Raw genomic sequence first — 27392 nt, forward strand, 5'->3', positions numbered from 1 at the left:
CAGCCTCTCCAAAGAATGCTGCTCCCATCTTAACAGAATTTGTGGATAGACCCATTTAGGCTGTCCCTGCCTTTGCTCACATTGAAGATTGATCTTTTGTCCCGGGGTTAAGTGTTGTAATTTATTTTTCCTCTGTTAAGAGTGTGTTGCTATCAGCTGTGGTTTGGAGTACTTGGGCAGGGAAGTGTGTGTGTGTGTGTGTGTGTGTGTGTGTGTGTGTGTGTGTGTGTGTGTGTGGGGGGGGGGGGGGGGTTGGCCAAGGCAGAGTTATTTGATGAATTATTCAAGGTTTCGTCTTATTTAATCCGAAGGTGTGCACTTTCTTGCATTCAGCGCTTATATACATCACAACAGATTAAGTTCTGGACTCTGGGTTTGTACTGTAGGGAACATACTGTGCTTATTCAATATACTATAATATATATAGTACTGAAAAATACAATATTTTTTGGATACAGCTATCATAACACGTGCAAACAACTGGATAAGTGATAGCCCTGGGAGAATGGGAAAAAGTTGTGATTGTACAACACATCCTCTCATTCTTTCTCTCTTGAACACACACACACACACACATATAGAAGAAAGAGCACTGTGGATATGTGAGAAGGGAGCAAGGTGGAAACAGGGACTGACCATCAGAATGACAAAGGTGGCAGTGACAGGTTCCTGCACCATGGGACATTAGTCACAAAGCTTCCTCTCACTCACTCAACACCTTCTGCTGTCCACACACACACACACGCACACGCACACGCACACTTCACTGACAATAAGAAGGCAGCTTCAAAGTAAGGAGAGTTCCTGAGGCAGAAAGAGATCCATGTAGTGGAGAATAAAACATCACATGCTGTTATAAGTGACATTTTAAAGTTCAAAATCATACTGTCATAAAAACATTTAGTTTAGCTTTAATGGCATTATTGAACTGATATGCTTGTTTTTGAAAGATGAAAGAGCATCAAGGAGGTTTACAGAATACATCTTTATTTGAAGCTTTTATATTCCTTCACACAAAGTATTAAATTCTTAATTAGTCAAATCAGAAGTATAAAAGAGCTAGTATGTGTATCAGAGAAGACTTGTGTCTTTCACTGAAGCTTTCAGCCTTTTACAGTCAAAAGCTACATACATGTTCAGCGCCTACTTTGACTACATTAAGATCAGACCTATCCAGCCGTGTACCATATCTCAGAAGCATAGCTTCAACTTTACAGCCTTGGGCCTTTTGTCTGATTACAGCTGTGTGGTTAACATGCTGGTCAGCAACGCTGCAGGCAAACAGTGCACAACATTTCCCATGTACAGATGGATGTTTATTTCTATAGTGGGCTAAGCTCATTCCCAGTGTACATCACCCATGACAAACGGATGTCTTCCAAACATCCTCTGTAAGCCAACAGAAGGCTTGGAAGCATAACGCTAAGAATATGAGTTGTTTTTTTAAACTCGTGCATGTGCATTTCTTGTGCATCATGGAGCTTCCTCTGGTTGTTCTCCTTCTCTAGATTTAGTATCAGATATGCAAACACTGCAGGCTTCTGCTAATCATTCTGTCGTTGACTTAGCCATTTGTTTCCTATTTGAGCTGGGGGTTTTTTTTGTCGGAAAAGATTTAACCTGAGAATGTCACAATTTTACAGATACATGTTTTTACAAACTTACACAATGCTTACATATCATTCAATTACATTCTGAACATACAGTAAACTTTCCATTATTTTCTTTGTTTAAGTGACCACAGAAAGGTCATCCAGTTTTTCCATCTGTCCATTCATTTAACCATCCCTCCATCCAGAGATGCAAAAAAACAAAATGCCTCCCAGTATCCATTTATCTGATTAATTCCCTTTTCATCTTCATGGCCTGTCAAAGTGCTCTGGCTGTTTTGAAAGTCTCCCTACCTTTCAGGCAGAATTATGATTCTGTCTGTGGCTTTACCTGAGTTGAACGACCTTCATGTGCTTCATTGATCCCCAGTCAAGTGAGACTGTTGACTTTTCCCTCTAACGAGAGAGGAGGTCAAGGGCTCACAGAGCAGTTTTTAATCTGGATATTCTTTGGACAAACATAATTACACACACCAATTCTGCTTCTCTAACACACACAAGCAAAAAAAAAAAGGCATATGGCCTGCGCCCAGGCTTTTATGGCAGACAAACTGGAGCCAATATAAAGATTACAGTTTGTTCTCATCAGGGAAGTGGGAGAACTTCATTTTTTATCATGCTTGTCAATCTAAGCCAATGTCATATACTACTTATATTTAGTTTTGACCTTTTTCTTCCTTCTTGTTAAACTTCTCTGAATTTCATTAAATAAAAATACAAATATGAAATTGATAACCAGAGCTGGGTTTTAAAAATGTTTAAGTGTTACTGCAGTGCTGGCAGCACGTTAAGCTCTTTGATGTTGTTTATCATCCAAAAGGAAAACCTTCAAATATATATGGTAGACATGTTTTCCCCTGTGGGCAGTATACTGTACATCTGATGGGCGAGATAGTAAATCCTTGACTCAAGGTATAGACTACCCATGCGTGAAGTATCATTATTGGACAGAGTGAGTCAGTGCGAGCACAATGATCTGAAAATATGAAAGATGATTTGAGAGAGATATCAAAGATTTCACACTGGGATAATATGAGCTGAGTGACTCATCACCTACAATATCTGATGTTTTTTCTCCTTTGCGCTCATGTTCTGATGGCATCCGACTTCAGCACTTCTAAACATCATTAACTTGATATTAAACAACAGAAGCGAATGGATGCATTTTTGGTGAGCTCTCATCTGAGCACTGTGCAAATAAACCTGAATGTATCTGCTATTCAACACAGTAAGACTAGCATGTTATTGGCTGTGCACTGATGGCCCACTGTGTAATGGTGTGTGTGGAGCCATTATGGTCTGTAATTGCGTGACAGAGTAAGTGTGTGTAAGGAAGGCCAGAGAGGAGCGAGTTGAATGTATAGTTATTTTTGTGCATGTACACATGTACTGACTGTAAAACAATGAGAAGAGCACTCAGAGGCGTGTGTGTGTCATTATTTAGGTGTGCTGTGTGTGTTTCCAGCAGCCTCTGCATTATTATTGAAAACTGTAATATTCCATCTCTCCTCAAGGGGGATATTAATCCTCTAGCTCAGATGTAAACAAAAATCTTTACCTTCAGCTGTACTTTACCGAACTTCATATTCAACTTCAACAAGTAAGCAACCTCGGCAGTGTTTTTAATTTGTGATAACACAGTCACACCAAAAACATACAGCTGTTTCCTATAGGTTACAATTAATACTTTTTTTTCCAACCAGTCAAAGGGGTTTATGGTTCTTTACAAATAATTTGCATTTCAAACAGGGAATTAAGAAACCAAGTATATTTAATTCTGCAAACTGTTTGCAGATCAGTTGTCCTGATTTGTTTCCCTACAAGCATAAAGTTTTTTTTTCCCAGGTAATATTAAGTCAACTCGGAGCAATTGGTTAAGGTACAGAAAGGCATGGCACAAGATGTAATGACATGACTTTGAAGTTGCACTCTACTGTTCGGGTGTGTCAATGTAGGTAAATCGATCTGTACACGACTTTGGTCTACACTTATACACTACATATTATTAATGATCTCAAGAAGATTCATCCTTGTGGTTTTGTTGATCACCAAATCTAAGTAGTTAACTGGAGAAATATCTCAAAATCTGGAGAAAGATTTTTGCCTCAGGATTAACTGGGATATCTTTGGTGATTCTCTAACTTTTCAGCTATATTCATAGTATGCTCTTTATCATTAGCTGTCATAAATATTAAGTTTTAACATGCTAACAGACTTAACTAATAAGGGTAACGTGGAAAACAGACATGCTGGCTTTCTCATTGTAAGCTTTTGGGCTAATGTATGCAATTAGCTCAAAAGACTTTAGCATAGCTGTAGAAACCTGATTATGTGCCGAATTAACCTGACAAACAATGTCAATCCATTACCAAAGTGCTTTTAACACCAAATTTGGTGCTTAAATATTCAAATTTTCAAAACACATTTTATCTCTCCGGAAAACAGTTTTAATGTGTTCATGTGAGAACAGATTTGCGCAGGTATCCGAGTAATACAAGCACAGGAGAGCTCAGAAGAAAAAGAAGAATTATATCAAACAGATATACTGTGAGAAGAAGGGCAGGGTAACATGCTGACACCTTGACAGACAGAGACAGGTGGATGGGATGATTTATAAAGAGGGGTTGGTGAAGGCAGAAACAATAAAATATGGAGGGAAAGGGTTGATTGAATAGAGTGAATTACAGAAAGACAGTGAGTTATGAAAGAGAGACAGAGGGAGACACAAATAGAATGAGATGAGAGGAGAGATGGTAAGGCGGGGTGGGGGAGTGGAGGTAGAGGGTAAAAGGCAGAGACGGGTAAAAAGAGGGGTGAGAGCAGGGAGATTAGGATGGGTAATCCGGGCAGGTCTGAGAGCTGAGCTTTTAAAATTTGGGTTAATACCCCCAAACCTTTGTCCTTGTGTACATGCATGTGTGTGTAAGCGTGTGTATTCAAGGGTAATATGTGGGCAGGAAGCAAAACATCCTAGGCTCCACCCTCCAATCACACAATAACATCACTTAAAATAGACTTAAAAGATGTCTTTCTCTCTAATCCAAATTCGTGTTCAAAGCGTGTGCTTTGCATTATTGCCCAACATTCTAACTGTGTCATTGTTATCCTCTTTGTGATTAAATCTATCCATCTTTTTGTCTCTCTTTCCTTGCAGTCTCAGACCAGATCATCCGTCTGTAGCCCAAGCATGCACACGCAATGCAATTAGTTGTTTCAGGGAGAAAAAAAAATGGCCTACATTTCTAATTGACTTGCAAAAGCCTTGCAGAAAAGTGTGAAGAAAAGTGAATAAGCAAACAGCAGCAGCCTGACCTGAATCAAGAAATGCAATGAGCTCGCTCAACCTCGTTTATTTTAATCAGGGCCTCCGCCTTTACGTCTCTTAATTGTTACAAGACAGTAGTAACTTTATTGCTAACACACTAGTCCAAATCAAATCACAACAGAGATGAACAGCCTTTTTCTGCATTTTAACACGACTAATGGAAGGTTTGAACTGAGACAGAGACGATGATGCCAAAGTGAGATAGAGGACGTGGTACAACACCTCTTCCAACACCCTTAAGAGTGTCATGGCTTGTGAAGATTAAAATCAGAATTTAATAAAACAACGCTGCATCAGAGGGATTACACTGGTATTTCAATCACCTCTTACTCAAAAACAAAAAAAAAGTAAGAAGGCATGCTGTCCCAGGAGGATTTGCAAAGGTGGATTAAAACACTTTGTTTGACAGAATCAACAAAGTATACTAAACTAAAAAAAAAAAAAAATACATAAAAAGAAGAGAAAATGCCGACAAACCTTAAATGTTCAATATTGACTCTCATTTAGTTCTGTATTCCTCTAACTCCAGAGTGAAAGATTTGGCTCTGTAGCATATAAATGCTCCTCTTTATTTACTAGTTAGTTGCTTACTGTGTCAGTCTGCTGTTTGGTGCCGAGCAAGTTGTGTGGAATTGTTTTTTTAAATATTTTATTTGCTAACAGCTGCACTGTGCAGATTAAACTACTCTTACATCAGTGACTATCCTGAAGTTGTCGGCCACACAGCTCAACAGTGAGCCTAAACTCCCTATGAGGCTCCATTGACCTTTAAGGAGCTCAAAAATGTTTGTTGTTGTTGTTTCATCACTAGTACAACCTCTGTCACATTGTGACACTGTTTTGCATTGTCAGGAGAACTGACCTGTTGTAAAGAAGGATGTCAGGGGTCCAGATCTGGTCTGAAGGGAATCTCAGGTTCTGGACACCAGGGAAGTTTTCTGGATTCCAGCTCAGGTATATGTCGGTCCAGTACTGACACAGAGAGAAGGAGATAATCACTCAAGACTTGCATGGGCAAAACTTGAAAAGTCCCATTAAGAGTACGACCAATCTAACGCAAACTATGGGCAAATCATATGTGAAATAGCCCCCCTCCCCCCCAATACAGGTAAAGCAGTCTTTTTAATCATGAACAGTAACACTTAAAATGTATCTGCATGTTGAAACTCATCTTCTCCCTATATCATCAAGTCAAGATGAGTGATGTTACTTCTTTGAAGTCAGCAAAAAGCAACTCTTTCCTTCTTGAAAATTCTAAGGCCTTTAACAGTAGACCCATTAATGATCAAGTCTTCAGCCATCTTCTGCACTCCCTCCCTTTCTCATCGCGCTCCCGCGTAGAATAAATTGATGATAATGCATCGTTCTTAAAGTTAGGCTCACCAGCTGCAGCCAGGCGTTGGTCATCAGCACTTGGTTCTTCTCATCCTGAAAAACAGAAAACAAGAGTTGGCATTTTTCTTTTACATTAGAGAAGACAGCTAGCCAGACCAATACTTAATAAATAAGTAAAGAGGGCCTTTTCTCTCCACCAAGTCAGTGAAGATGGTTTGCATATTTAAAGTGTAGTTCAGCTGAATGGTTTCACAAATTACACAACACACACAATAAAAACAGCTAAAATGTTATGACCTAGTGGATTGAAACAGCTGCACATAACTGTGAAATGCTTTGCTAGAACCGATACAGATATGAGACATAATATTAAGTACAGCAAATAAAAGTGGAAAGAAATACTTTTAAACAACCAAGGATGAAGGCTATAAACCTTACATATAAAGTTGTTGCATTTAGAAGAGGGAAATTATCATTTATCTAGGCATCAAAAGTCTGCTCCAAGTGCACAGTGGAAAAAGTCGAAGCAGGAAGAATGCACAAGTCCTCTGGTAGAGAGGAGAGGAGGAACTGCATCTGTTTACAAGTGTTTTTCAAAAACCTTGTTATCCCTCTTCTAAGCTTGGGGTTGATAATACTTGAACATATGGTACACCCTTCTATAATGTCTCCTCCCAGTGCAGATGACCCAGATGATTGAGCAAAGGTCACAGCTGACAGTAATTATAGTCTCTTCAGGGATTTCAAACACCCAAGTGGTTTGTGACTGTGCACCTGTTTGTGTGTGTCTCTGGTTGTGTATTTGATATTTTGGCAAATTTGATATTTGTAGAAAGATAAATTCAGGATAGATGTTATCAAATGTATAACCTGTAAATAATAACCTCACTCAAGGTTCAATTCAAGGTCAGAACACTGGAATGCCTGCAGCATCATCTGGACAGTGAGCAAACATTCAACATATAGACACTGAAGCAGGCTTCACCTTGTTTTTATTGTATATTCTTAAGTACTCTTTAAAGATTTTGAGTCATACTAAAGCCAAAAGGTCACATCTCTAGCAGTTGAATATTAAAATGTGTTTAATTTTCCTATTGATTTAGGCCTAATGCGAGTCATCCTCAGTGGACAGCACAAATAATGTACCAACCATTTTTCTGAGTTGTCAAACATGTTTAAACTTTAATCTTCAGTCTCAGTCGTTTGAGGGTAAACTTGATTTAAAAAAAGAAAATAACCACAACAATTGTCGGGTTAAACCAAAAAGTTGGCACTTGGTCTATTTGCAACCGTTTACTGTCATTTCAATATGATGAGAACAGGATGATTTTTGGTTGAACTCTTTCATTTGTCAGTGTAACAGTAAATGAACACACCACAGGGTCTAGGCACCTCAGTTATTGCTTCATAATTTCAATCAATCAAAAATAAAATTGACAAAAGATTTTCTTGGGCTTTTGAGAAGTTTTTCAAAAAGATAAAAAGCTATCAATATCATTTCTGAGCAGTATATCAGCAGCTTGCCTCTAGGTTATAGGGAAGAAGCAGGAGTACGCTGCAGGTAAGAGTCAAGCTGGACAGAGAAGAACAACCCCGGCAGGAAGTCAGACAAGAAAACGCACAGAGTGTCTGGTCAATAAAAAAAAAGTAAAACATTATATACGGACTCATGATCGTATTTTCATCCCTTTATCAACATTACGTCAAAACAGGCACAAAACGAAAAACAAATCAACCTCAGAAAGACAAAGACAGAAAGTAGTTCTCTTGTGATGTGTGTACAGCTGCCCATGGCTGCGCTCCACCGCTCATGTTCCAAAAACTAATCCAGTGGGGCAGGGCGTGTTGCTGTCTGACAGAGCAATACCGTAGCGCTGACGGACTGCGGCATGGTGTGGCCCTTTTGGAAGAACACACTCGATCTTGGAAGAGCAGACATCTGATTGGTATGAAACTTAGTGCATCTAACATACTAACACTTCCTTCTTTTCTTTAGGAGGGCTGACTGATTAACGAACTAGCAGATTCCCAAATGTCTCAAGGGTTTTGGTCCTCCGTCGTGGTTAATGAGTCAGGGATCGATGCCAGATGCATCAGAGCAGAATTTTTAAAAATTAAACCTGGAGAGATTTTCAGGTCACCATCTGGAGGGCAGAGGAGGGGATGGTAATTTTCATAAATTGTGAATTTGTCAGGGGTGTCAAAATCAGGCCGACGCAAAACACCATCAAGACAGTTGCCCTTGGAGAGAGTTTGTCACCTCTTATCTTCTGTCCAAACAGGGCGAGGAAATGTGGATTGGGAAAGTAAATAAGCAATATTTAAACCTCCCCTGAGGAGAAAGACACTCGGCAGGTATTCAGATAGAATATGGCAAGGAAGCAGAAAGTCCCAGAGAGGCAACATATTCATCTAAATTGTGATTTTTACAAGCCATGACATGTCTAATGGCAGAAACTGGTTTATCCTTTGTCACAGGAGTTTCAAGAACAGTTGAAATATGTTGTTCACACGGCAAAGAAATCTAATAGGAACATGTGCTTTCGTGTATTTGATTGGCCCCCTCAGTGCCTAGCTGGAGTTTCATTGCAGCAAAATATTGAGCCAGGTTCAATCCCACTCTGCTTCAGTGGAGCAGGAAGCTAACAAACAAACTCAGACAGCGTCCCTTGATGCGTAAAGATAAAAAAAACAATGGAACACTGACAAGACAATATAAAACATACTATGAGTCAGCTGAGGTAAGGGTGCAGCTGTTTTGTTACCTTTAAACACTATTGTATTAGAGTTCTGTTCTGTGTGTGGTTCATGTGAGTTATTAAGCATCAGAGTCTGAAGGGTCTCTAGACTTCTCTGAAGTCAACTAGTAGGAGTGCATTACTTCTTCCATCACCTAACACTGATCCATTGCCACAACACACTCATAGAAACACCCGACTGATATGGGTCATGACTCAATTTTTTGAAAACTATCATGATTTTGAAAATAGCATTCCCTCAGTGCTCCGTCTGCACCCACCCCGTCCCCTTTAAAGCCAAGCCCCTCACTTACATGCACAAGCGCCATTGGTCCAGAAGCGTAGCTCAGCTGAGTGTGGGCTTGTGAACGCATGGGGTAGAGAACGAGCAGGGAGAGAGGGAGGCGTGATTGGTTCATAAAAATGGCACCTCGTGCAGACATTGGTTGACGTTTTTACGTGCTTACAACTGCTACAGATGATGCATTTTCTTAGTTCCTTTTTCATTTTACATTTCTTTCAGGACTTAAAGACAATTTCAATCAAAATCTAAAAAAAAGTGTATCTGGAGAAATTTACCAACCATGCCTTTAACTGGAAAAAAATGAATTTACATTGCCTTAAAAGTGGTACTGGTTACCAGGTATTGGTGATCAGTGGTGACAACACCAGTGTGGGTCTAGCAGAGATTTTGATGCTAGAAAAAAGTAGCAATTCATCAGCAACCAGTCCATCATTGTACATTTTAAAATTGTACATGTAATGGAGGGGTACTCTGTGTCGGCCACTGTTCGAGACGAGGCATGAAAACGGATACCGTGAGTGATAAATGTATTGAAACATCGCACTTGCTTTTATCCAACGTGATTCTGACCCCCAGCACAAGAATTGCTACGCTGCTATGCTATGAACTGTCCTGACTGTGTTGTGGTACTTAAGCTACCTTGTAATCACCACACGCAACAGTCCCCTAATGTGGTACTAAATAATGCAAGTATCCAGGCAGGTTTCCATTTAACATTGCACCGTAATCCCAAGTGAATGCTATCTATCTCACCACATCTATGATCTGCAGTAGTGTGAGGCCCAGCTCCACCAGGATGGGGGCTGAGTCGTTGACCACAGGTCTCTCCAGTCGGTTGTAGTTAGCCATCAGTTCCTTGTACAACCTCCTCTGGTATTCACCCTGCAGGGATCCTGGATGGAAACAACAGAAACAAGAGACAACACAGTTTGTGGCCTGATAGGTTTATAAAACAAGTACTTGAGATTCTTCAAATCCAAGCACCAACATAGGAGGATCTGGGAAAATTAAGTACTGTAACTCTGAGTGAGACAAATGTCATAGGAAGTGGATCTTCAACATTATTCAGTCACAGTATGACTTAAATGAGTAACCACATGTATTTCAAAATGTGAAGGTGTATCCCTCCAGTTACTATTAAGGGTTTCTGAAGGTCACTCCTTGAATTTTAGGCTTAGTGATTGCAGTCATTTTGTCTGCATTTAATCCATAAACTTAACCTTGGATTGATTTTGGTCCAGAGCAGGATTGTTTAAAAATAGTTTCAGCATTTTGGCTTTAGTTCTCCTTTACTTGCAAATTGTACTTGGGGACACATTATTGTGTACTGAGGCTGAATTTTAATCCAAAAAGTAGCTCAAATGGAATTCCTAACCTTTTACCCTTCCTTTGCTGGCACCAGCTTGGAGACCGATTATATTTTACATGGTGGAGATTCAAACACGCTGCTGTGCCATTAACAATGACCTAAACAGTCTGTACAATTGTGCTAAAACAGTAAATGTACAAGAGGAAGGTCTGTTGTTAAGCTGAGAATTTTATGAATAATGTATAAATAATCACATGTGCTGACATCAGCATTTACATCACCCCTACACACACACAAAGAGACACACACACGCAGCCACAAAGCAGCAGGTCTGCGGGTTGGCGTTGTTTTAAGGTCCGGGGTGATTAAAATGTGTTTGCTGGCGCGACTCTCATCACCAATATTGATCCTTTATGCTTCACCTTCCACACATATTTAGCACGGACAGTTTGTCCCAACATAAAGGGAGACAGAGACACACAATCACCCATGCACACGCACACAAACAATCAGAACCTATTTTAAATCACCATTGAGTCACTGCTCTATTTTTCTTTTCTTTTCTCTTTTAAAAACAAAGGACATTGTGCAATAGGGTTAAAACTTCTGCAGAAATGATTTACATGAACAAGTAATTTTCAGTCTTCTCATAGATCCAAGCAAAGTAGTAAAAGGTTCAACATTAATATAGCAGATATCAAATAAATCCTGCACAAACATCTTCATACATGTTCCATTCACGTGAACCCCTCGCTGTCAGCCCTGCCACCATAATATCCGATATACGCTACAGTTATGCATTTTGACAAAGCCGCTCAATTTGGCACAACACACGATCTTTTTCAGACAGCTTCCATTAGCATTAAAACTTTTGGCATATGAGCACCAGTGTGAGTCTAATGCATCATCCTTGTTTGTAGCAAGTAGGAATGCATTTCCTACTCGTTATCAATAAGATGTGCAGTGATTGTCACAAAGGGCTTTGTGGCCGGTGAAGTCTTCAGATGGAGGGTGAGTTCAACTCTCTCTGCTTGCAGGAGTGCATCTTTCACGTTTCCTCTTGTCACAGCATAAAGAGCTGGAGGCACCTTTTTCTGTCTAGATTTTTGTTGGATTTGAAAGTGGCAAACGCATATTTTAAATTATTTTCAGCACTGGCTGAAGCAAGGTGTCTTCTTCTACTCTACACTCCATTCTTGTTCGGCCAATTAACTTCCCATCACGTTACCTTTACTCATGTGCCACTACGAGGAGTCATGAAGTATTGACATGGGTGAAATTGGCTGGGAAATCTGTTAAGACAGCCATATAAAACAACAAAAAAACATTTGGGGCCAGTATAGCGATAGTTGGATCACAAATCAGGACAATATACGTATTGTATGCTATATCAATATTTTGTACCACCCTATGAGTGAGTGTAATGTTAAACCAAACCAACATATAAAATGACTTACCAATCATTGGCCATCATGTGCATGACAAAATCAGTTGAGGAGAATTCCTTTTTTAGACTTTAAGATTTCTCTTATTACACCATTCAAGGGTTTTGAAGGTGTCTTGAATTGGTCAGCAGCATGCATGAACCAGAGGTGTTCAATACAGAGCAAACAGCAAACAGATTTGTAAAACACATGAACCTGTTTGACACTTTATATGCACATATACCATAGACATACAAACATGAAACAATAATCCAATCTGTACCAGTTTCCATACACGACCAGTCAATGATATGAAATGTGTTGAAGTGGTCACCCATCATGCACAGACAGAATAATGGCTCCCTCCTATAAACATACAGCAGACAATACAGGACGTAAAAGTGAAAAACAGACTGTCAGAGATGGCAATGTGTGGTTGAGAAATAAGGGTCGATGATTGGAAAGAAGGTGTTACCAGCATTAAGCTATGAGGAGTAGAGAAGTGTGCCTTTGGCCATGCGCGGTGTTGATTGGCCCATTAAAGCTGTAATGAGGAGAGTTATTGCGGGACTGAGCATGAGGTTGAAGACAGACGAGCCATGAGAAGCTGCTGAGCAGCAGAATCCATCTGACTGCTTGTAATGAGTCACACCAACTGAAAAATACATCCAACCTTATTCTCCCTACACATGCAGCCATCTTTAAATCGATTTTATGTGGAACATGGATTAATGGATGCATGGATTTTACTGAATTATCTTTTGTTCCTTATTGTTTTTCTGTTTATGAAACTGTTTAAATTAACACCCAAGCAAGTGCCCCAAGTGGCTGTTACAGCATTAGCAAGGAAAACACACAAACTCAATCAATCAATACAACAGCATCAGATTCATAAATCTGTCCATCTTTGCACAGTGTAATTTGCATAAACTCATGCACTCAGCTGTAACTACAGCCTCATCAACAGCTTCTGTCCCGTGGACCTCCCTTCTGCATCTCTCCTGTTTCTTATTAATTTGAGTTGTCAACTGAGGCCCAAACAGACAAAATCAAACTAATGGAGTCAGTGAAGAAGAATTGAAAGCTCAGTCTCTGTTACTGCTCGTCTCATAAAACCGTGTTTGGAAGGGATTAAATAATCAAATCAAATAAACCTTTGTGCCAACTTTAATTCGCAGGCACACGTGTGCAGCATACACCAGGGATGATGGGAAACATTCATTAGTGTTTTACAACCTTCTTACTAATGAAGCTGATATGAGAGGCTCGCAGAAAGATATAATTTTCCAGTCACAATGACAGACCTCATCAAAAAAACTCTAACAGAGGGAGGGGATGAGAGCGGGAGATGGGGGAATATTTGTTGTTTGTTGATCACACTTTTCTCTCAATGTTGTCAACCTTCTTTTTAAACAGGACATGATATGAAAGGCGGTCTTTAAAGCAGGGATGACAAAGACTTACATGCACTACTACGGGTGTGGGGAAAAAAAGGGTTCAGATCAGACAGTGAATTATTATTAATTATAGTTTCTACAATATTAGATCAATTCAAAATCAGCAGCCACTTCAAGAATGGAAAATCTGCAAGCTAGTCAGGTGTGCTGTTAACATTAGCTAGCTCTTAGTCTTGGTAATGAATGGTTATTCCGACAAAACTAATGAACTGCCTGAACTGTCTAGGACGCAGCAAGACTTTCAGCTGCTCCTCATTGAAGACAAGCTTGTACAGCTCTGACTTTTAGAGCAGAGCCAAACGGTCCTACAAGCTCACTGACCACAGGGCTCCTCCACCCTGTGTCAGAGCGTCAGTGTGAGTATCAGTGTTTACTATGAAAGGCTATCTGCTGAAACGGCTTGACCCGCTGTCACTTGAGCCCAGTGCTGCACGAATTTGCATCTCCATTACAGCGGGTCTACCTGCTGAAGGTGTGTTTAAACTGACGTCTTGCTACCTTAAGTCTTAGATGATCCAAACAAGCTGGCTGTGGCAGTACTCGTGGTCAGAGAAGAATACCGTTACTGCTGACACTGTTATCGAAAATCACAGAAAAAGTGTAGCTCCTTTAAAGATCAGCTAATTCGATTATAAACACATTCCATTTCTGGCAAGTTCATTACAGTAAAATATTTTGCAACTGCTTACATGACCACAAGTCTAAAGCCTACATGGTTGACGAAGCGGTAGTGGAAAAGGTATGGAATCAAATTTATGTCAAATCTTAGGAGAGCAATTAAACATCCCAACAAGCGGAACAATGGCCAAAAACAGCTGACTTACGCACCCGGCATCACTTCACCAATATGAAAGCGGGCAGATTTGAACGGGCAAAAAATAGCAAGATTCATCATCTGTCTATTCAAAAGATCTGTCTCCTAACGATGTCGTCAACAATGAAGGCTTTCGATCAGTGATCAAATAATTCATTCACCGGCATACTTCTGATAATTACAAGTTAGCTGGTTAAAGCCCACAAATAATACTCATATTTAGTATTTTGCAAGGTAAGCATTAGTAAATGTTATCTTTGTTTATTTTTTCCTCTATGTATTTACATGACTGCAATCAGCTGATACAAAGGTTTCACATAGCTTCTTAGGGCACAGCAGGCTGGTGTAGATCCATGAAATCCTTTGTGACTGATAGTTAGATTGCTATTTAACTGCAGCTAGGTTGACCTTTTATTGTTGCACCCTCACAAACACGGACAAACTTCACCTCTGTTGAGCTTTGATGAAGGAAGTGTTCAGATAAATCAATCGTGGGTGTTTGTGTTAAACTGTCTCCTGTGATGACGAACACAGGGGTCATTATAGTGAAATGTCAGGGGTCAGTGGTGGGTCTTGTTCAGGTCTTTGAGAAGGTCGCTGATAAACAGGGTTATCGAAGTGATTAATTATGAGTAAACAGGCAAAACCACAAACCATTAATTTGTAACACCCTGAAACATTGGTCAAGCCCTTTACAAGAAAAATCATGAAAAGCCTGTAGAATTGGGAAACGCCATTTTGAGTCCAGAAAAGCAAACTACACAAGAAGCTATAGAGAAACTATGAATAAATGAAGAGTCAGACTATGTCAACACAAAGTAAAACTGAAAAAGTAGTCTCGCAGCCCAATCTACAAGGGTAAGATAAATGCCCTTAGAACAAAAGCCATTCTCAACAGTGCTGTTGAACTATTTTGACCACAGTAGCACAAACTGTAAAGTAGTTTGACACAAGTGTCTAGGAAGGTGATAGGAAGGCCAACTCAGCAGATGACGTTTTTTCCAGAGGTGAGTATTTATTTACAGTGAGTATCCCTACATGTGTTAACTAAATAAAACAACAAAAGTTCAACAAAAAATAAGGTAAAGTACTGCATACTTAAATCAGACTAAGGACCGTGTTATGGCAGCACATCCTCACCTCTTCCCCGGCAGGAACAAATGTCTCCTGGTTTTATAGACTGCCCCATTAACAAAATGGCCGCAGCTGGGTTCAGCACAACTCCAACAGGGAGTTTCACTTTTCTCTTACAGCAAAGAAATACAAATAAACCTTTACATTAACATCAGATCTTTTACTAAACTAAATGAACTTAGAATAATTCAATTATATTTTACCCGTAACTTACATATGAAAGAAATGATAAGACAAAAAACATTTCTCAGAAACAAAACCCCTTCAGATGGTCTGCCCCAGTGATATCAGCGATGACATCATCAACCTTATAAATACCCAGGAAGTGCTGGGCCAACCCCTTTAGCTTCATGGGACCACATGGGGAACTGGACAACATAACAAACAAAAGTAAGTATGGATAACAGACAAACAGTGATATTTTGCAATTCCAGAAACAAAAGAAAAATGACTGAACTAAATCAAGACTGTGTGTTTGCTTTAAGTTGATTTATACTTTGTGAACTGTAACTTAATGCTAACACAAACAAACCCGGGATAGTAAGTGCTGCAATGATACACAAGCAAAAAATACATTATAGCAAAATACACAACTGTAAAGAATAACATGATTTGATATTAAATGAAGATTTAAGTGACAAGTGGTGAATAACAAAAGAGCATCTCACCCACTTTTAACTATGCATGAAATGAAGGAGTTGGTGCAACCCCCCCCCCCCCCCCCCCAAAAAAAAAAAAAACCCAAGGGTTTATTGCACAAAATGTTCAGCAACTTGTGGCGGTCTTGTGGCGTATCCTAGAGGCATGTGGTAAAACAATTCACCAGTAAGACATCTGTAAGTATGAGCCAGTGATGTGAAGCCTGAATCAAAGAGCTGACACCTAAACTAAATACACTGATGATGCCTCAAAACATTTATAAAGTCGTAAGTTACCAGCACTTTGATGAAGTTATTATAGTTTGCCTTTCCCGCTTTTTTAACTCTATATAAAGCCTGTAACGTGTTTGCTCTCAGCTCAGGACCAGACAGAGACAAAAGTCGAAGACAAACTAACTTCATTTAAAAGTAGCATTACACTAAATTCTTGATAGCACTTTCAGGATGCAGAGTAGACCGTATATTTTGTAAACATTTTAATCTGTAAATTCTGCACATTAAAAATCGTAGTTATGAGTTGAAGTGCAAAATGTTCCAATGCAAGTGCCTTTGTCAAATTATTCAAATGAAAGTGTAAGACTTAAGGTAACACTAACTCAATATATCAAACCATCCATCCATTTTCTTCCGCCTTTCCAAGGTCGGGTCGTGGTGGTAACCCAGACTTCCCTTTCCCCACGCAATGTTTTCCAGCTCCACCTGGGGGATGCCAGACAGTCAGACGGGATATATAATCCCTCCAGCATAGCAGCATTTCTACTCCGAGCTTCCCCCAAATGTCTGAGCTCCTCACCCTATCTCTAAGGCTGAGCCCAGCCACACCACAGAGGAGATTCATTTCGGCTGCTTGTTTCAACGATCTCATTCTTTCCGACACTACCCATAGCTCATGACCAAAGGTGAGGGTTGGGACGAAGATCGACCAGTAAATCGAGAAACCTCAGGATATAAATATAATAAACCCAGTATACCACAGGATATAGACAGACATGATTGAGAATTGGGTTTTGCCTTTCTTTGACTTCTCTGTGTTAATTTTCCCCTCAGATAAATTAACTTTAAAGCAAGTAACGTGTTTTTGTGGGTTTTTATGTGTCTGTGTTTTTGTATGCACTGGTATGTAGATATAAAACTGCTCAATGATATAGTACCCTGAGGTTCCACCTAAATTCCAGTATTACTGCGTAATGAATTATTTCTGGTAAAATAAGCAGAGCCAGACTGCTTCTGGGCAATTCAGGGACCCTGAGGGCAGCAGCACCCTACGGGATCATTTATTTCAGCTCGGCAGAACCCCTCAAAATATGAATATATTGCAAATATTCACAGTCTCCTTTGAGACCAAACCAGTTTCTCTTGATGGGTTTCCTCGACTTCAACATTTATTGGAAGAACATTGAATGTGAAAGCCTTTGTGCAGTTTATTGTCACCAAGAATCAAGAGGAAATAGAATCCGAGACAAGTAAAGATGTAAATTTGGTGTGTTCATCTTTATGCATTGAGCTAAGTGCCCTAGGTGGAAAGACAACCATGCAGCATCCAAGAATATGTCACCCTGTTTGAATCACTTCATATTTGGAGAGGCTCCAGCCCCTGATGTTAAGGTTTAGAGCTGTCCTATACTTAAGGCATAAAAAAAAATATCGGGTGTGTTTTTGAAATGATACCTACTGTTTCTGATAGGATTAAAATGAAGACATTAAGAATTGACAATATCAGGACAAGGACATGGTTTGGGAAAATTAAGACCGACAACAGCGACTAGTACTTCTCAGGATGAGCTGGTTGGAGCCATGAATCTGTTATGAATAAGAGATAAGGATGATTCTGCTTAACATCAGCAGAAAGAAAGTATTTTAATAGTGTGTGCTAGGCGAGGTATGGGGAATCACATTTCAGACATGTGGCTCATATGTAAAAATGTGATAGATGTGAAGATTAAAGGAAGACTGCTGAAGACTGCTTTTTCGTTCACGGCTGTTGTGTACCATCACCAAGCCTCTTTCTTAAAAAAAAGAAAACTATGTCTGAGATTATCCAGGTTTACAACCCGGATAATCTTGGGATTATCTCCACTGAGTGTTTAAGTTCATTCCATCCAATCCTAAACCATTTAAGATAAACTTTCATGCATTTTTACAGACCTTCTTAAGAACATATCAACATATCAGTTTCTGACTGTTAAATATGGATGTTGAAACTTAATAAAAAGATAATTTAAGTCGTCTCTATTTGTAATCAAATGGACAATCAGGTTGGCCAACATTGTTGTAACAAATACATACATGTCTGTTTGGGTAACAATTTGAAGAACTTCTTTTCTCACACATTAAGGATCAAAAATCCTACTGAATGAGATAATTCTGTACAACCTTCAACATTTTGGCTGCACTGTCCTTTGCTTGGGAGTCTAATCTGCTTTCTGCTAATGGAGTGAATATAAATCTACCAGCCAACAACGCAATGTTTGAACAGATAGATACTGCATGGAGAGACAGACAGATAGACGGATGGACAGTGGGATTGTAAACAGGAGAGGATATTCAGAAATACAGAGGGAGATAGTTTTACTACTTTCATTCTTCTACATTTTGACTGCACAGATCTCTATGAGCAGCTTTATCCCTTTGCAAGCCTTTCCAAATCTTGTGATATCCGTATTTTTAAAACCTCTCTCTATACATCTGTCTTTTTACCTCTATTTCGTCTTTTCAGTCTCTCTCGCCTTGTCCTGAATTTGCATTCACTTTTTCTGCTTTCAGCATTTTTGTTCTTATATATAAATGAGCGCACACTAAAGCTGATTAGGCTGTGAGGAAATAAACAAAAAGCTTGAAAAGCACGGTCATGATCAGTGCTGTCACTGGTATGTTAGCACCACCTGGAAAAACAAAGGGTGGGATTTTTTTTTATAGAAAGTCCTTTAAGGTAGAGGACAAGTGTGAACTGTGATGCCAAAAATGTACGTCATTTTTTTTTCCTGGTAAATAATCAAGCTCATCATTTTTTCTCGCTCAAACACCATCACATTCTCTCTCTCTCTCTCTCTCTCACACACACACACACACACACACACACACACACACACACACACACACACACACACACACACACACACACACACACACACACACTAAAGAAAAACACACACACAACACACATTTTAACATATACTGAGAAATTCAGCTAGGCAATTCTGTCCCATCTGAATATCTTTTTTTGGGTCAATGCGTTCAGATGAGGTTTCCAAACAGCCATCAGACACAGGCTATCTAAACACAGACGGTCTGGGGAACACATTCTCACTCACTCTTCTTTACACACACACAACCAACAGACACAGAACCAAAAAACTAACAGGACTGCTATTTTTGGCGGAGCACTAAATGACCACCTCTTACATCAGGGTGTTTTAGTGCCTCTGATGAGCCCAGCTAAACCCACCCAGGCTAAGCTGCACACACACACACACACACACACACACACACACACACACACACACACACACACACACACACACACACAGAGCTATTAGGATGAAAGCATGTAGAGTAATGATCATGGGTTTGTTCTTCAGTCTCGTTCTGCCATGATAATCTAGCATACTTATGCAGATAAGGTCATCTATTATCATGTAAGAGAGGATTTTATCACTATTATGCTTTCGAGGAATCTAAAAATGATGTCACCAATCAGCTCTTTTTTTTTTAAACAATTAAAAATTACTAGAGACTATTTAATGATTGAAAATTTGCCAGTGGCAGTTTTTTATTCATTTTCTTCATCATTTGAAAAAGCTAAATATAATTTCCATGGCACATAACCTTCACTACTTTAAAGACGTCTTTGATTCACATTAAGTTATTTGTCCATTGTTTGTCCCCCATCCTGCTGGGACCTCAGGTGGGTGCAAAAAGTCTGAACGTCTTTGTTCGCATTGCTTTTTATAGAGTTTCTTTTCTTTAAATGTTCATTTACTACACCATATGACTAACAGAACCAGGGAGCTTATGTACCAATGGCAGTTCTAATGTTCAACATGTGTTTTTTGTGCACATATTGAATGCATTATTGTTTTGTCTGACTCATAAACGCTGCATGCAGCCAGTGCAGACAAACACACCAATTACATGAACTGGGTGTGTGTTACTTTATCAAAACTATCAAAACTCATATGAGAAAAATAGATCACAAAAAAGTTTTCTAAGTGCAAACTTGTCATTCACAGGTTTTGTTTGTAAAGTCAATGTCCCTGATTGGGGTTATAAACACTGTTATTGGAACGATGCAGCTTCTTATTTAATAGTCTGTTGTTCTCAGATTTTCAAAAGCACTTTCTAAATAAAAAGAAAGTTTAGGTTTATCTAACTGCTGTATTACCATTTTCATAGCAAAGAGTTTATAGTGAAAAAAAATTGACCATGTGATTCCCTGTTAATATGCATGGAGATGCATTTTGATTTGAAGTGCTGTTAAAATACACCGATTGACTCATGGCTAGCTGAGAGGAAGAAAAGTTTTACAATAAATATCTTTATCTTTTTTTGCAGATCTAAAAAATCCATTGCCGATCTGCACCTTAAGAATTGAACCCGATCCGCTAGTGGGAGCATTTTTGGTACCCGGTAGAGACAATAAAACACAAACAACATGTGAGCAGTGACATTCATTACAGGATTACTAGTTAAACATATTTCGTCATCAAAGTTTTCTGAGAAATAGTGTTAAACTATCGTCTTGTGAGTGTTCTTAATGTAAATATAACAAATGATCAATAATAGTTTGATGACCTGTAATTACACCACCCAAACACTGGGAAAAGAGGGCGCTAATGCTAATGTGCCTTAAATGCTGGTTGCCACCCGACAGAAAGAGAAGACAAAAAGACATCAAACAGCCAATCATGTGGCAGAGAGATGGGTGGACAGACTTGCAGACCTTTGGAGCGAAATGGAAACACAGTGGAAATGAGCGATGGTGACACTGCTCGAAGCAGCAGAAAACATTGTCGAAAAGACGACAATGAAGGCCCCTCCACTTCAGGAGTTTGGAGATATTTTGGCTTTTTACAGTCCAAAAAACAGAGCAGCTCTGTAAACTGTGTCAAAGACAAGTGCAGCTAAAACGGGCAACACCACAAACCATTTCCACAATTTGAAACAGTATCACCCGTTAGAACAAATCAAAAGAAAGAAATGACCAAACATCCCATTGGACCCTCAGCAAGCACCGGGCCAGGAAGTGTAACACCCCAGCATCGAACTGTTATATCAGCGTTTTCCAGCACCGTGCACTGAGCTTATAGTTTGCCATGCTCTAACAATAAAGAATAATTCAACCACAAATTTATCGTGATAATTATCAATATCAACGGATATGACATTTTTTAGTGGAATAACATTGTTAGTAATATTTCCCAGCACTAGGTGTGTGGCAACATCTGGCTAAAATGGTGTAAAGTACAAAAGTAGTTGTATGAGTGGTCCTGTGTTTGCGTCCACTTTAGTACTTCTATGAATACATATAATTATATTTGTCAGATTACCTTTAAAATTGTTTTTTTCTTGATTAATATTTGTCTCGCCTATCATATTCATGGTGTTTGATGCTTCCCAAAAGTTTCTAATCATAAAATCTAAGATCTACATTTAGCTGGCTCTATTTGAATAGTGTGACAAACCTTCTTGCCAGCTAGACTTCTCTGTAGTCAGGATTAACATGGGGCCTTTAATGTGGCTGAGATCCCTCAGGTCCTCAATGATGTAACATGAAGCCTGAGGAATTAACAGCGAGAGGGCTGCGGGGAAAAAAACTTTCAGGAAGATAAGAATATGGGTAAAACACTTTGATAAAGTAATCCACTTCAGTTCAATTTAACATGAATCTACACGAGACAGCAAGCTCTGTCTTTTGATTCTAATCCCTACGGGGAAAAAAACACAAATCCAAAAATGAAATTCAGATCCATGACACAAAGCCCTGATTACTCATATGATATATGCCTGATATCATATGCTAGCAAACATGCATTTAGTTGCTGAAAAAGTAATGTAAATATCCAAATGTCCTATTTAGTTTAAAACACAACAGGGCTCTGATACCTGAATGCTTTGGGACAGGGTGTCCAGAGTTATGAACCTGAAGCGGGATAGCACTGCACAAAGAAACGGCTGACAGATGCCCGCTCCCTAAGGGTCTGCACAGTCGACACCACCACAAATGCGACACATCTACAGCCATTTCGGTGCAAATATCTTGTGTTTGAGTGTGCAAGGGAAACGGAAAAATTAAAACAAATCGAATTGCCTTCACAAAATCTAATAATGATGTGGAAGGAGCGAGATGTCCAGGCCAAACAATCATGATAACTTGTTCTGTCTATACAGTGGGACTTAATGGCAAGCTACAACAACAGTTATAAACTCAGTGAAAGCAGTTTTGATTCATATCAAACACTTATTTAGTAGTTCTTGCATGAAAAGTGATCTCTGACTAGGATTGTTTTACTTTCTAATTTCTCAATCAGTAGATACAACAAAAAGGTACAACATCTGCCAACAATGCTGTGATTTGGGCGGCAGTAGCTCAGTCTGTAGAGACAGGGAACTGGAGGGTCGCCGGTTCAAGTCCCGGTGCGGACCAAATATGGAAGTTGGTCTGGTAGCTGGAGAGGTGCCAGATCACTTCCTGAGCACTGCTGAGGTGCCCTTGAGCAAGGCACCGAACCCCCTTCCCACCATCAGCTCAGGAGCGCCCTGTGGGCTGCTCCGGCACTCTGGCTTCTCTCCATTACTGCATGTCCATAGGATCCTGTTTCTGCATGTATGTGTATATTTCAGCCTGTGTGTGTGTTCATGACTTACAGAGTGTAAAAACTGAAAATTTAATAAAGTAAATCTTAATCTTAGTTTCATTTGCAATGCATCAAGCAAAAATCCAGCAGATATAAATGGTATAACAAACAACAGCTATAAATCAGACACTCTGGACCATAGGGGACAACCTCTTATTATCAGGTCAAAAAGTCTTTGCCAGATATAAATTGTGCCACTGTCTTTCTCAAACCTGTACACGGGTGTCCACCTCAACAGGGACCATCAATCTACACTGCAGATCATAGTCTAGACCCTGAAACTTGCCATTAAACTGTCAGAAAGAAAAACACCCCAAGAGGAAAAAATAATAAGCCTGGTGGGCTGCATCAAAGATTTTGTCTACAGTATGTGTGTGTGCATACATGTTTTTGTAAAAAAAAAAAAAAAAAAAAGAAGTTTGCTTTGTATTTGTGCTTAAGAGAAACAAGTGTCCTTCAAAAGACAGTAAATCAACCAGGATACTTGTATTAGCTCCAGAGTCACTGTGCATGGATGTGTCAGTGTATGCATCCACCCATTCTGTGTGTGTATCGTTGACACACAGCTTCACCTCTTTACACTAACCCAGTGTGCATTGATTAAAATCAGGGTCATTTCTTCATTGGTTAAGTACCTCATTATTTCACCATCAATCATTTAGAACGAGATGAGTCAGGGGAGGTCAGTAGTGAAGCACCCAGATGTTCAGCAGATATAAAACCTACATCTTAACCAAGGTGGCTGGCTTAAGGCCTAAACTGCTTCAAAACACACATCTAGGTAGTGCTGGAGAGAGGAAGACAGATTCAGCGATGACAGGAGACACAAAAATGAGGGAGACAGGTTGTAAAAGAGGGGCAGGGAGATGTAAGAGAAATGGGTTAGAGGAGGGAAAATTAAGAGAAGGTGGAGAAAAGCTGTGGTCATTCATTTGGCATTAAGGTACCCGAATAAAGCAACAAAGCATCCCTAATACAAAATAAGACGTAAGCTCTACAAATTGTGAGACTCTTCTAAGGATAAGTTGCGAGGAAATAACTGTGAAGCTGAAACCTTTGTATTTCCGTTCATTAAGTTGTGATGATGTAGTGTCAGGTGAGTTGATTTGATTTCTGCATGTTGACTATTGTTTGATGTCAAAACATCTCGTTTTATAATTCTGGGCCCTTTAAAATGGAAATGGAGTGTTATGTGGGCTTTTAGTTGCGTTGTTCATGCTGTGAAGCTTCAAACCCGATTCTAGCTGGCGACACAAAATGTAAATCGGGGCCTCTAAAATCTGCAGCCACTTTAATAGACGAACAAAAGAAAAGAGAAGGGCAGCGTGTTATTGACAGAAAGTAAAATGTAAAATGATGGGAAGGAGAGGTTGTGTGAAGGAGACATGAGGGAGACTGAATAGAGACAGATGAGGGACAGTAAAGAAGACCAGAGGGACATATTTAATACTGAAGCAGTTTTATACGAGCCATTTCAACCCTCTGCACTTTCTCTAACAGATGGTTTTTTTTTTTACTTCTTTCTGCAACTCTGTTTTCAGTGCATTTTACTGAAAGAAGAAAGGTGATGATGTGCATGTACACATGTTCGTTACCACTGTGTGTGTGCGTGCGCGCGCGTGCGTGTACGCGTGTATGCATTAGAGATGCTTATTGAACAGACATGGACCCATCCATCAACCCACCTTTTCCAGCATCTTGTTGACTCGACAGTGGTGAGCAGAGAGCTGAGCGTATGGTGTTGTGTGTTAATGGGGTTTCAGATGTATTGAATCCTATGGGAGAGCTTTATAATCTATGGTAGAGAGTCCAGAGCCCTTAAACCACTGGAATTTTTAATCCTAATCCAGGAGCTAAGACCTTCTCCATCATGCAACACAAACTGCTTGGCCAACACATCTTCTACCATTGTTCACCAATCCACTATGATGTGTGTTGCTTTTGAAAACCTCAAACTGAAGAAAGCTCCACAGGTGAGCAGGAACGGTAAAATGAGAAACTTCAGGCATCAAAGTTCAGCTTCTCAGTTTAAACCTTAAGGTCATTTAAATGTAGCCCAACCGCAGCTAACTCAAATGCTGAACTAGGGCATGAAAAGTCCATTTATACATCAATTTCATGATTAAAGAGCGTAGCGTCTGGGAAGGTTGTAAGTATTGCTGAGCATGAAAAACCAAGAGGCAGGCATCGGGAATGCCTGTAAGAGTAAAAGAAATAGAATAAAATAAATGAGCCATAGAGAACTAGATGAGGCATTGCAATGTAATCAAGCAGATATTATTATAGCATCTGTGCCAAGCTATTTCACTCTGACTATTGTCTCTGATCCTCTGAGTGAAGGTCAGAAATTAAATACACACAAATTGTATTTTTGGTGCACTTAAATATGGGGCTGTTGAGCCTTTTTTTCTTTTTTTTTTTTTTTTATTAAAACCATAACAACATTCTCAATTTCCAGAGGAGATCAGCTTGCCCAGTTACAATTTAGCTAAAATTGCAAATTCTTAATATACTTTTAAAGACTGGCAATGAAATACAGATTTTGCCTTGAATTGGATACAATGCCGTATGCAGCTGCTTCTTCCGGACTTCCCGGGCTCAAAGACTAAGAAGCAAACCTGCTGCAAGTCATTTCAGCCCCCTTCTCCTTGATTCCCAAAAGATAACTGACTAGATTGAGATGAGGACAGTTGAAGGCAGTTTACACAAAAATAAATACACAAAACATAAGAGGGATTGAAAGCAGATCTTCAGCAAAGCTGCTGTGTCACAGACTACACAACCCAGATGTTACAGAAGCTGATGGTAATGTTGATGATGGGATAGAGCTTAAACCAGAGAATTATACTCCTGCATGCGCATCTCATTGCACACAAATAGCAAAAACAATGCCCACTATAAGCAGGCAGAGGTGCACACATGTTTAAAAATAACTATTTAAGGATTAAATCAGCTGTTTACCATGGTACACAAACTGGTTGGTCGTAAAATTAACAGAACTGAAGAGAAGAACATGTTAGAAGATAACTGATGCCGATTAGATTAACTTGCATTTGTCATTTTGAAGGTTCAGGAGCCAGTGATTTTGAATTCTAGTGAAAAAAAAATTATCTGGTGGCAACAGGAAACAAACTACCATGATTCAGTCCACTGAGCAAAACAAAAGCAGCATACATTTCCATCAATTTAATTCAGATTTAAATCTTGCCTTTATATTTCACTTGTTTGAAATGCATAAGAACAAGCTGGATAGTCAAAGGGAAAAAAAGGTTTTACAAAGAAGACAGCAGAGCAAGTTGCTTTCAGAGCAACAGATAAAAAGCCAATAGCTCACTTCTTTTGACAAAACCTCTGCACGAATTTTGGCGTTTTTCATTCAATATCATCCGCATTTTATGGACTTAGGCCAACTTATAGGCTATTGAAAGATCCCTCCACTCCCTGTAGGAAGCTGTTTTTTAAAGAAAATACAACCAACAACCTTATTAGGTTTAGACCTAAAAAGACCTACCTTTGAAAAGCATGGTAGCACAAATATAAAATCCAACCGAACATGGTCCCCAAAACTTGAAGTACCGCATCCTGGGACCGCTGAGTGGACTCTGCCTGCCCCCGGCAGCGAGCTCTCAGTATCGGTTAGACAGGGTATCTGCTCCTGCTTGTCGGTGGTTCGAACATGAGACTGAAGATAGACGAAGAGGCAGACAGTGTGTGTGATAGAGGAAAAGGGGGACTTACGGACCAGAATGAGAGTGGAGTTGAGATTGGCGCGTTCACGTTAATCACATTCCCTCACGCAGAGCTCAGAGCTGAACGAGGACGCGCTTACCGAGCGGGACTTCACACGAAATATGGCTGCGTGCAACTTCACAGGTAAACAGAGTCATGACAATAACGACACAAAAGTTTCCGTAATATATGGGACTTATATGAGGCCTATTCAGTTTATTTTTATTTTTATATAGACCTTGTTCAATTCATGTTTTCAATCCAGTTGCCTGCCAGGCTGTATCATAGCTTACCTTTGTTTGATTTGAATTGTTTTGTCTGAGTTCCAAAGTACTCCAATCACTTTTCCGAAAATGTTCAGTTAAATTTCTTATGATATGACTAAGCAGTAGCCTAATGCCGTATGATTATTAATCTCTAGTAACTTTATAAAGTCAGTAGGTGTGTAACAGACTTAAGGAAGAGCAAACTGTTGGAAAGCTTCCAATAATTCAAAATAAGTGCAGGGCCAAAGTTTTCTACTGAAGGCTGATTCATTATTTAACAAACCTCAAGTTGTTTAAAAATAATTGAGTTTTTCTATTTTTATTCAACGCCTTTAGAATAGCAAGGGCTCACAGAAAAGAAGCCATGAGGCAGGATTTGCTTTTACGTAGCCCAATGATGAATGATGAAAAATGAATCTAGGCTAGTAATCCTC

General features: G+C 39.5%; 1 protein-coding gene across 1 annotated transcript in view; it reads right to left on the bottom strand.

The window, feature by feature from the left end:
• Positions 1-26726, bottom strand: part of chrna8 (cholinergic receptor, nicotinic, alpha 8) — a 37293-nt gene extending 10567 nt beyond the window's left edge. Inside the window, exons 1-4 of the mRNA XM_020637127.2 lie at positions 26475-26726; positions 10066-10205; positions 6319-6363; positions 5798-5907 (exon numbers count right to left, since the gene is read on the bottom strand). Coding sequence (XP_020492783.1) covers positions 5798-5907; positions 6319-6363; positions 10066-10205; positions 26475-26544 — 365 coding nt within the window. The 5' untranslated portion in view covers positions 26545-26726. The remainder of the gene's footprint in view (positions 1-5797; positions 5908-6318; positions 6364-10065; positions 10206-26474) is intronic.
• Positions 26727-27392: the final 666 nt, after the last annotated feature.

This window comes from Labrus bergylta, chromosome 9, assembly GCF_963930695.1.
Source record: "Labrus bergylta chromosome 9, fLabBer1.1, whole genome shotgun sequence".
NCBI classification, from domain to species: domain Eukaryota; kingdom Metazoa; phylum Chordata; class Actinopteri; order Labriformes; family Labridae; genus Labrus; species Labrus bergylta.